The sequence below is a fragment of the Melospiza georgiana genome, chromosome 5 (genome assembly GCF_028018845.1).
Source record: "Melospiza georgiana isolate bMelGeo1 chromosome 5, bMelGeo1.pri, whole genome shotgun sequence".
Classification (NCBI taxonomy): domain Eukaryota; kingdom Metazoa; phylum Chordata; class Aves; order Passeriformes; family Passerellidae; genus Melospiza; species Melospiza georgiana.
In genome coordinates this window covers 57,017,813-57,029,682 of record NC_080434.1, presented here as the reverse complement: position 1 = coordinate 57,029,682, position 11,870 = coordinate 57,017,813, and the positions used below count along the sequence as shown (strand labels likewise).

Here is an 11,870-nt window from a genome sequence, read left to right as displayed (position 1 = left end):
CGACACTGCCGCCGCTGCACCGCTGGAGCGGAGCTGAACCCTCAGCCCGGGCTGGCTCACACCGACACTGCCGCCGCTGCACCGCTGGAGCGCAGCTGCGGCCTCACCCCGGACCCGCCGGCCTCCGCCCGCCTCACCCGGCACCGCCATTTTGCAGCGGCCCCGCCCTGGCACCCCTGGGCCCCCCGTGCGGACGGTCAGCCCCCGCCCGCTGTCACCGCCCGCTGTCACCGCCCGCTGCTCCACCCCGCCTGCCCTGCGCGGCCGCCATCGCCTCCGCCTCCTGCCGCCGGCCCCGCCCGGCCTCGGCGGGGCTTCGCCGGAGCCCTCCCCGCGGGCGGAGGGCGGTGAGTGGCAGCGGAGAGGGGAGGAGGCCGCGGCCGATGGGCGGGGCAGCGCCGCCCCCCAGGGCTGCGGGCTGCCGGCGGAGCCCCAGTCGGCGTCCGGCCGCCTCCGGAGCTGCGGGGAGGTTCGTTGTCGGGGGTGTGCGGTGTTGACTTCGCCCGGCCGGGCTCGGTGAGCGTCTGGGGCGGGACCCCGCGCAGGACGGCCCGAGCTGCCGGCCTCGGCCCCCCGCTGGGGCTCCCTGGCCTTCCGGAGAGGCAGGGCCGCCCGGGCACTCGCGGACCCCCGGGGAACGAGGCCGAGCGAGCTCCGGTGCTCCCGACTGGGAGCGGCTGGCGGCGGTGGGTGCGGAGTCACCGCCGTGGGTGCGGAGTCAGCGCCCGCTGGCTTGTGAACAGCCCGGAGGAAAAGTTGGTGTCGTCCTTTGTAGGACAAGCGCAGAGTGACTTTTGGGGCAGGAGTGTTTTTGCGAGCTGGCTGATGGCGAGGTGAGCTCCTGCTCACGGCTGTGCTGGGGAGGCTGTGCCGGCGCTGCCCGCTCTGGAAGGAGCCGGACCCGTCCGAGCCGCGCATCCCCCGCGGGGCGCCTCGGGCGCGGCCTGGCCGCGCTCGCCGGCCCTCGTACAAAGCACTAAGGTCAAGTTAAAACTGGAGGCACAGTAACTTTTGTGATTGTATAATGGTTAAAAATACTCATGCTAGTTTACCGGGAAGGTATTTTAATCTCTGTGTTTTCCGAGGACTGTTTGAAGGTTGAACTGAACTATGTTGGTTTATTTATAACTTGATGTAGAAACATAATACACAAGCGCATTTAGTTGTATCAGTAAAATATTTTCTGGTTTTGGGCAGCCTAATTTTTGCAGCCAAGTTGTTAAATTAGAAGTAGTATGTTTGGCAGTGGAGACATTGCTAGTACTCAGCACCCTGTTGTGATTTTTGCGTCCTTTGAGTGGAAAAAGTTGTTGGTTAAGTGGTGTCTGTGGTTTTGGCTATACTACTTTAATCTTTACAAGGACAACTTTAGGTTGGTTTTCTGAATTAGTTCTGTGCTTATACAGAATTAAAAAATATTGTTTACTGCCAGAAATATTCTAAAATGCTCCTTGCAAATACTTAACTTCAGGAAAGTTGTTCTTAAGGAGCAAGAATTGCTATGTGTTACGCTGTGGTAGTACATGCATATCTTGCTACTTTTGTCTTGTGAAAGCCAAACTTCCAGTAGGCATTTTTATGCAAGTTTACTTATTTAGGGAACTTTTTACTATAGAGCAGAGATCCCCTCTTATTTTTGAGAGGACTTATAGTTAAAAGGCCGTCTCGTGTAAGGCCTTTGCCTCCCTGCCATGTATGGTTTTTCTTTTTGAGTGGGACATAAAGGTATTTAAAGTAAGCTAAAACAGCATCCTTGGTTATTTCCCATGCAGAGTTCCACATCTCCTCTTGCTTTGCCTTCTTATCATGATTCTCTGTCTCCTTATTAGGTGATGACAGTTAACCAGGCCTTTGATAAAAGTTTTTTTATTATTACAGGCTTGTCCCTAAAAAGTTTGGGGCTAGTCTTTATTTCTGGCATATATAAGCAGAACATTAAATTCAAAGAAGAAATTTATATGCAGCATTTACAGGATTGATTATTAGTTTTAGCATTTGTTTACACTTGTAACCCTATTATTATTAGTTAGGAAAAAAAGCAGTCACTGTTCTGGCACAATGTTGTATATGTGATCAGACTCAGCTATAGCTGCTCATGCTGGGAGTTACTGAAGAATGTATAGATAAATCTTGAGGTTCCTAAGAGCCTTCTTGCCGTTTTCTAGGCTTTTTGTTTACCTAAATTATACAAATACATTCAGATTTCAAGTTTTTATTCATTGTAAATGAATAAAATCAGTTATGAATAAAATGAATAAAAATCAGTTTTACAGTTTTCTGATAACTTTTCATTATTTTCTTCTTTGGCAGCTAAAATGAATTCAGTTCCTGATCCCACCTCAAGTCCCTCTCACCCCCAGCAGCATCTTGGAAGGTCCCAGCTAAATGCTGCTCCTGTGGCCCATAGTGGGAACAGTCAGAGACCTGGAACCTCTTCAGGAGATTCTGCAGCTTCTTCAGTTCCTGGCTACTCCCGTAGCAGGGAGAAAACAGAAAAAAAGGGTAAGTATGAAAGCAATTCTTATGCAAAATGAGCTTACACACAATAATCTCCCAATGTTTCATGTATATGTACTCCAAACTCTGTTTCAAGACATTGTAAAGTAGGAAAATAAATTTCTTCAATTTCTTTTAACCTGTTGTTGTGGAAGAGTCTTTTCTACTTCATCTTCCTTTGTGCATATTTTTGAGTTTTCCTATCTAATTTTTCAGGTTTGTACAAAGCAATAGGAAAGAACTTTATTTGAAAAATTGGCAGGGAGATTTAATTAAATTTAGCATTATAATGTTTCAATTGAATTTCTTTGTTTGGCTAGAACACATACTATAACTGTAGCTTTAATATGAATTCTAATGTGAATGCATAAGATACTACTGTAATGTAGACTGATGTAATAATAAATTGGTACATGAAGCCAAAATTGAAGTTAATATTAGCAGTAAGATAAGAATTTGGATTTACAGTCATGGTACACTGTGAAAGGCAGAATTATGTGGTTCTTTTCCCCTACTTGCTGTGAAACTATTGAGTTTCAAAGATTGTGGAAACTGATAGGATGAGAGTAAGGTCTTGTGCAAAATGTAGAATAAAAACCACCTGGCTCCTGTATTCACCTGCTGAGTTCCAGTTTTAATTCAGTTTGTAATCTAAAACTTGTGCAAGATGGTCTTGTGCTCAAGGTCTAACTCATCCCTTGCTCTTTAACTTTAAATTGGACTTTTGATTGTGAAACTGCTTATGTACATGCCCTTATGTTCACAAATATAAGTCTCTCTATTGAAGACAGTAAGGCATCCAAGAGTTGAAAATTATTAAATGTGTGACTTTGTGCATGGCACATACCAGATGCAGCTGAGCTTTGCACGTAATTCAGGCCAATATTATGACTGTGTCAGCAAATCTATTGTTTGCATCTAATTCATAATTGACTGTTGGAACCTTCTGGGTTCCCTGTTCCCAATGAAGGGGAATTTCTTTTTGGATATCCTACTTTCTATCCTGTGTCAGTATTCAGAACCAATTTTGTCATCTAGCCCACTTGTAAAAGAATTGAGAGATTATGGAGATTTAAGACTTCTAACATTACCTGCGTGGTTGCTAATTTAGAGTTAGTGCTAACATATATGTTTTCTTTCTTAATTTTCTAGTTTCTTAGTATGCTTCAACAAGGAAAGAATAGTAACTGTAATAGGAATATGGTATGAACTTATCTTGGCCTCAGTTACAGTATGATTTGAAAAAGAAATACATAGGTTTCTGTTGTTGGTGTCCACATTCATGCAAGATTCTGGAAATCAACACAATCTCTCTAGTGGTATTTTGCACATGGGTTCTGTCATGTATTCTTTTCTTATTTTGGATATTTTCTTACTCTACACAAATGCTGGACTTTTAAAATCACACTGATTTTTATCTTAGTTCTCTTTACAGTCCTGTGTATTTGCTAATGGACCCTAGCTATGCAGCACTGTATTAGAGATGCTGCTCATTAAAGAGGGCTTTTGAGCATTGATGTATTTCTCCTTTTCAGTCCTGACTCATTCCTGATTGCTTTAAGTCTCTTCCCATTAAAATATTATGGGTGCCTGGTGCCACTGTCATTGCCCTTCCCATATCCTTCTTAATATACTCAAGTATTTAAAGCAGCAGAATGAGCTACCATTGCCATAGTGTTGTGTTGGAATCTCTAACAACCAAGATTTTAGTGAGTTTAGATAGAAAATGTCTTCAATAATATATAATACAGTATTTTCTTATATGGCTTATGGTTTTAGAGTTGTGCTGTTTGTCACAGTGCTAACAGTTTCTAGAACTGAAAACTTTTTTAAAAGAAAGGAAGTTCTGGTCATCAGAACTTAAAAATGGGCATTTCAGTAGGACTTTATTTATAAAGAACTGCAAATAAAAAACACAAATTCAAAAATGTATATATGAAAATAAATACAAAATAGACTGATATGTCAAACATAACATTGGCACTTCAGAAGTTCTCAAAATATTTGAACTGACATGAAGGTGTTCCTTGGAATCACCAGATCCCTTATGATAAATAACATTTGAGTTTCTCACAGGTCTAGGAAAAGTGAAGGATTTGGACTCTCAGCCAGGGCATGTTGTGCTTGGTTGTATGAAAGGAAATATGCTCCAGCCCAGATGCTCTGGGCCGCTCTGACTTCTTTCTTAGAAGATTAAGAAGTTGGGTAATTTTCAATAGTCACTATGATTATGAAGAAGAGGACAGAAAAGACCAGCACACTAATATACAGAAAGCTCTCTCAAATCTTACTAAATATGTAGAACACTCCTCTTTGATGATAACTTAAATATCTTGCTCAAAATTTCAATTACTGTAACAAATTTAAGTTATATAGTTTTTAATAAATCTGCTATAATTTCTGTTTAAGAAGGGGAAATGTACTGTGTATATGTCAATTATTTGGAAGGGCAGTTTCAGCTCAGGACTATCTACCACATGCCCATGTGTCCTTCCCCCACAGAAGGTCACTGGTATACTGGGCAGCAATAGTTGAAACATTGCCCAGCAGGTGGAAGGAGATCCTTCCCCTCCAGTCAGCACTGGAGTGCTTCATCCTGTTCTGGACTTCTCAGTGCATGGAGAGAGACATGGAGAGAGTTCAGCACAGGGCCACAGAGATGGTGAATGAGCTGCAGCATCTCTCCTGGGGAGACAGCTGAGAGAGCTGGGGCTATTCAGCCTGGGGGAGAGAAGTCTCAGGGGGATCTATCAATGTGCATAACTAGCTGAAGGTAGAGTGCAAAAAGAATGGAGCCATGATCTTTCCAGAAGTCTCCAACACAAGGATCAGAGACAGCTGGCACAGACAGGAGGTTCCCTTTTACCATCAGTAAACACTTTCTTTGTTTTTCCTGTGCGGGTGACTGAGCACTGGCATAGGTTGTCCAGAGGTGATGGAGTCTGCATCCATTGAGGTATTTAAAAACCATGTGGACACTGTCCTGGGCAGCCAACTTAGGTGGACCTGCATGAACAGAGGGGTTGCAACAGGTGACTTCCAGTGGTCCTTTCTAACCTCAACCATTTTACTAATTCTTGTAATATTCTTGACACCATATCTGTATTTCTGATCTGTCATTTTTCTTCCAGTTTTTGTTAATATACTCTGTGTTTAAGGCTATAGCATCAAAGTGAATGTTAAGTAATTTGTTTCCTGGAAGCACACATCACATCATCTATTCCTGCAGCATTATCCGTATCTTGCAGTGTAATGCAACAAATTAATGAATGCCTTGGCTCTCTGTCAATAAAGCACTTAAATACACACAATATCCTCAGCAGAACAGGTACTTCCTTTGGATCAAACTCTTATACTGCCATTTTTTTTCTTAGCAATTTTTCAGTCTCTATTCTGCTAATGTATCATTAGGTAATGTTCATGTTATTCCTTAAATAATTTCTTTCACAATGGGAGGTAATAGTGTTTTGAGAATTTATGGAGCAAATTGAATCTGGATTTAATGAAAAAATCAATCATTAAGATAATTTATAGATACAAGTTTTGTTGTGTTAAAAAAGAAAAGGAAGGCATTCCTATTTCTACTCAAAACTCTTGCATTCTGCTTATGTATGGTTTTGGTTTTCCATTCCTTGTGTATGTTGGAATGGAGAGAATGTCAATATGTCAGCTTTCCTGTATGAAAATAAATGAGAAAAAAAAAATGGTTACTCTTTCAAGGATGTTCATGGACAGGGAGCTTATTAGTGAGCAAAGCATATACACTACTAATTAGGGCTCCTGAAATTTTAAAGCCATGGAGTCATCAGTATTCATGTGAGCAAATTACAGGAGAGTTCGTGTATAGCAAGGAAGACCAGTAGCTGCTTCCTAGTGAAGTCTTTCGAAACAGACTAAGATTCTAATCTCATAAGACACTTTTATGCCTCTCAGGTGCAAGGCCCCTCAGTTTCTGGTCCAGATGCTACATACCCCTTTCTGGCTTCTGTGTTTCATTCACTCTGTAGAGTCTCCTTCCTTCAAATGCAGCCTTAAAGCAATGTGAAAAGACAGAGCTTGAGTGAGAGCGCTGGAGTTCCCAACACCAAATTCTCCAAGTAGGCTTAAAAATATAATTCTTGCTAGAGAAACCATTTCTTCTCCTTACACACAGAACAGAGCTTGGAAAAAAGCACTTTCAATGTGGTGACTTAGTTAGCATGTGAGTATCTGTAGTGCTGCTGCTATTAATGTTTTTTGAAAGAGATGCCTGAGTCTGCAGTTGAGGTAAGTGCCCTGTATTGCTGAGTTGGAAGGTAGATCTGAATGTCCCAGGAGATGGCTTGATTCAGATGAAAGAAAAGCAGAATTGAGAGACACTTCTCACAATACAGTCATGATTGGGTCCTTGACTGTCATTCAATTCAGCCACAGTGATAACTTGAACTGGATGACTCTCACCCCAGGTGAGCATTTATTGTGCTGGAGGTTATCTGGAGGAGTTACCATTTACTGTATTGCTTAAGTACATTCAAGCATGTAAAGTGTCTTTCATAAAAATTGGCTGTCTGCCAGTCAGCAGGTAAAAGAGGTCATGCCAGGACACTGGAGAAGCTGGGGAAAATATGGTAATTTTTCATATGTGCATGAAAAAGATGATTACTGGTTTATTACATCATTCATGCACATTTACTAGTCAATAAGGTTGGAAAGGAGAAATTGCAAAGCTAAGTTGCAGTGCTTGAAGAAAGGTCTCTGGTTAAATAACTAGATGGGGTTTTTCGTCCATGGTTTTGCTGTAATCTCTTGTTCTAGAATTGAGAACATATGGGAAGGTGTTTGTACAGAGAGCTTTGCAGACAGAAATCAATTTATTATATTTGGGTTTTAGATATATAGAGTTCTGTGTGTACTTAGGTTATGACAGTTTTTTGTACCTCTAGGAAGAGAATTATTTTATTAATTGACTGACTTCAAATTTACAAATAGTAAAAAAATCTTTTAAACAGTTTACAATGCATTGCAATGATTTGTCACAGCGTGTCTCTAAGGCATTGCTGAATGATAGCTAAGAAATAGGGAACCTTTCTAATTTACAAATATTTTCCAAGTGTTACCTTCTTCCACTTAAGGTTACAGAACCTTTGCTTCAAAGCTCTATTTTAGCACTTCTATGTCTTTACTTTTTGGCAGTTAGCTATTACAGACTAACTCTTGAGGCAAACTGAAGTGTTTGTGCAAAGGTTGAAGAAATCTCAGAAAAACCTTTGATTATTTGAAGGGGAGGATTATGCCTTGAAGTGTTAATTACTTAACAATTTATCTCTCCGTTTATTAATGCCCCTTCAAACTTTACCTTTAAATACTCAGGCTCCTAGAAAGCTCATTTGCCAGGCTTTGCTGTGGGAGAGAATGGATTCTATCCAAACAAAAGTTAATGACTGTATTTTTTGATAAAATTTTGGGACATCATCATTGTTGGTGCAGAACAATGAAGCAGGCCTTTTTGTGTCTGCTGCTATTGTCAGTAACATGCTGGTATTTTTACCACATATGGGAGGAGGATTGAACACCCATTTATTGGAGGAAACATTCTCCATCTTTCCCTCTACCACCATTTGAAATACATTAATGGATTTTCTGGTTGATAACAAAGATACTATTACTGCTGTTAAATTTTTGACATTCATGTGATGAACCAGATTATGGAAGATACCCTAGCTTAGTCTTCATCCATTATTTTCCAGGTGGATGAATTTCCTAATCTGTTTATGATAACAAAATTTCTAGCATAGTCCCAGGGTGCTGAAAGAAAGGAGGGTAGGAAGGGAAGAGCTGTACACATATTAGTGAATTATGTAATGAAATGGGAGTGGCTCTATAAATTCTTTGGTGTAAAGGACTTAACATTCCTTTTGTGCAAATTTAAGAATTTAATCTAGTGGTTGGAATCTTCAGTTTCCTTCAGAAGAGATCCAGTATGTGTGTTCCACTGTGCAGACAAATCCCTGTTCCAGTACAGTAGTCAAGGAGAGATTTGGAGCTGTTGTGTTGCTGCAGGGCCCCTCGCAGCAGCAGCAGCAGCCCCGCTTCACTGTGAAAGTTAGAAGGTGACACTGGGAGCAGTAAACTGGCAAGTAAAGCTAATACTTTGAAAAGTTAATTACTAGAAATGCTTACGTCACCGGATTTGTGGTTTTGCTAAAAAGTTGGAATGTTCCTTTTTTAAGGGCCCCTCTATTTTGACAGTGAATGGACTGCTGGAGTGTCAATGTGAAGTGCTCTTAACTGCAGAATTGCTGAAATTCCATGTGCATTGTGCAGGTTGTTATGATAACTTTCTGTTCTCTGCACCTACAAAAATATGTGGGCTTGGTGAGCTCTCTGGTCTCATCTTCTCATACTGTTTTTCATTGCTTTCTCCTATCTTTTTTTTTGTGGAAATGGTTAATATTGATGATTATCAACTAAGAAATGACAAGATGCTGATTTATTTTTAACTCTACAGTTTTGGAACTGCAAATTTATGTTAGAATTATCCCAGCTCATCCGTAAAGGATTCAATCAGAGATGCCTGCATAGGAAAAAACAGCAGGACTGGCTCATTAGTTACATATAAAATTGTTTTAATGACTTTAAAAGATCATTGTACAGTAATAGCTACACTAGAAAAATACAGATTTGAAGAATGGTTTTTCCTCCACTTTTAAAATTTATAGTCTGTAATATCACTCTTTGTCTTCCACCTACATGCTTTTTTTTATTGCTCTCTTGACAATTTACATTCATTTTGTGGGGGTGCAGAAGTTGTTCCCAGTTCAATTTAATGCTATTTGATGACTTGCAATTGTGGAGTGACTAAGACTGTTACCATATCTACAAATGCATTGTTCCTCTCAGAGACAGTAGAGTTGAGTCCTAGACTTGAACAGCCCTGTAAACAAATGTTATTCCCTTTCCTCCCATCACTGTTATCACTTTTTAAAGTCGAATGCCTGCCAAAGTACGGTAGTATAAGAACTTGGAATTGTTCTTGGGACAAGTAGACTTGTCTTAAGATCTCACCATGGAGGTTAAAGGCATAAAAGAAAAACGTGCAATGTACTCTTAATTGTACCAAGCCCCTACTATGCAGTTAAGAATTCAGGAGGCTTCTGAATGGATGAAAGGATTCAACACTCATAGATGAGCAGCTAAGCATCCAGAGTTAATAAAACCTTTTTTCAAATTGTTGATGTTTGTTGAGCAAAGTATTTCTTCTTCTCCTCCAGTCAGTTCCTCTGTCACTATAATTGATATGTGCAAATCATGTTTATGACATGATGCTTGATGCCAGCTTTTAAGTGGAATGTCAGTCTTTCCAGAAACTTCACTCCTACACAGTTACTGCACACAATACCACTGAGCTTTTGGAACTTGTGGAAAGTGAGTAGGAGGATTTCTCTAGAGACTCAGGCTGGCTCTCCTGAACACTGAAGGCTCAACAATACAATCCAGTGACACAAAAAAGCTGTTAGAACCTGTATTTACTGTTATAAAATGTAAAGATCAAATATTCTAAAAGTACCTATTCTACCTGTGGACAAATGGAGGCGATCTGACATCTTTCACTTAGGAAATGAGCTTACATAGCCTCTTCTAACAAAATTAATTATTTTAATTTTCCATTAATTGTGTTATGCCTTTACTCCTAAGAGTGTCTGAAATTCAAGAAAGCTTGTTTCATACTAAAAATAAAATCTGCAATAAAAAGCTGTGTGCTGTCCTTTGAAATTGTTGAATTTGTTTGATTTTTTTTTATTAACTTACCAGATTTGTGCTTACAGAAAGAAGCATAAAATCCAGTGTTACACTATCAGAATTACCACCATGCACTTCCAGAAGGAACTGGATGTATTATATAGGACACGACTCCAAAAGAAATACCTTGTGGGCAGATTGTGCACAAAATGTGTTGCTCTGCCTGCTTTGGTTGATATCCATGGACAGGCACCCCCATAAGCTTTCATTTTCCTACTTTTTCTTGATTATTTATTTCTTGACAAAGAGACTTTGATTATTTACTCTGTAGGTACATGCATTCTTGTTGCCTGCTCCCTCTCCCATGTTATAAAGTTTCCTTCATACTAGCAAATGAGCTATTACTGACAATCCACCACAAAAGGATTTCCTATAGATAGTATGTTTAATTTTTGAAAAGTGTGCAAGCAAGTTCATTCACTCTTCTAACATGAATTAACTGCTTCATGTTTGTGACAGGGTGTTTTTCTGATGGTTCAGTCATGCTTTAGGGTTTGGGTTTTGTTGTTATTGTTTTTTTGCTTTCTTTTTTTTTTAAGTACCACAGTAAAACCAGATGATTACAATACAATCCTGTCATAGTTTTGAACAGTGCAATAAGACATCTGCTGACTTCATGAGAAGCTGTAACATTTTCTGACTGTGCTAGGTAAATACTGGATGAATAGAGAACAAGGCATGAAAACTGAGCCATAGGAGAAGGATTCCCTTTCAACAGTTGTCTGAGAACCACATTCAGTCATGCAAAGCTGAAAGATGCCAGTGCCTCAAAGTAGTCTGCAAATACAGAGGTTTTGCAGGTGGGTTGTCTTCAGCAGCTGGATGCTTGGTTTGTAAGAAACCAAATGATGCTTTTTCATCTTATTCATTTTGGGTTATTTCTACCAAAGGCGTTGAAATCTAGGGAACAGAACACATTAAGCGCTGTTGAATGCAAACTGATGAAAAATTACTATTAAAAACTGATTGGCTTCCAGCAAACTGATCGTCTTTGTAAATATTCATGGTAATAGTTAAGGTGATGTAGGTCTTTTGGTGCACCACCCTGAATTCTGTTGGCACAGGATTCATAGCGCATTTTTGACCTTTTACTGGCTATTTCTTTTCAGCCTAATCCAATGCTGGGTTATATAGCTGCATTTTAATTTTTTCGCTGATGAAACTTGTGGCAAAGACTGCTTTTGTGATTCTAAACTTAACTGTAGAACAGTTAGAACCTATCTGGAAGTACTACTTAAGCACTTTTATTAATAGTAAGAATGGGATAAGCTTTGCATGTTGCACTTCAGAGGCTTATTTTTATGGAAATTCCTAAACAGAAAAAAGGTTAAGTAAAAATCCAGCTTCAAGTCTTGATAATGGAAGTCATAGAAGAGGCTTTTTCAAATACAAATAATTCTATATCTGTTTTTTTCTGTGCCATATCAATCTCCACCTACACATTCATTTGTTCATCTTACCTTGTGGAGCATGGTGGGAGGAGTGGAGTTTAGCAGTGAATATAGTTTATTCATACTAGTATCCACTCACTGTAGAAGTAAGTAATTTTCCTTGTGATTGAGACAGTACTCCCTTTCAGATTCAATTACAGTAAA

The 11,870-nt window shown here is 40.0% G+C and overlaps 1 protein-coding gene across 2 annotated transcripts in view; it reads left to right on the top strand.

Moving 5' to 3' along the window:
• Positions 1 to 402: 402 nt before the first annotated feature.
• The window catches only part of WFS1 (wolframin ER transmembrane glycoprotein), a 33,027-nt gene continuing 21,559 nt past the window's right edge, over positions 403 to 11,870 (top strand). Inside the window, exons 1-2 of one of the 2 annotated variants that reach the window (XM_058024162.1) lie at positions 403 to 516; positions 2,311 to 2,502. In XM_058024162.1, the coding sequence (XP_057880145.1) occupies positions 2,316 to 2,502 (187 nt within the window). In that variant the 5' untranslated portion in view covers positions 403 to 516; positions 2,311 to 2,315. The remainder of the gene's footprint in view (positions 517 to 2,310; positions 2,503 to 11,870) is intronic. The other variant, XM_058024164.1, reaches the window with a different exon arrangement.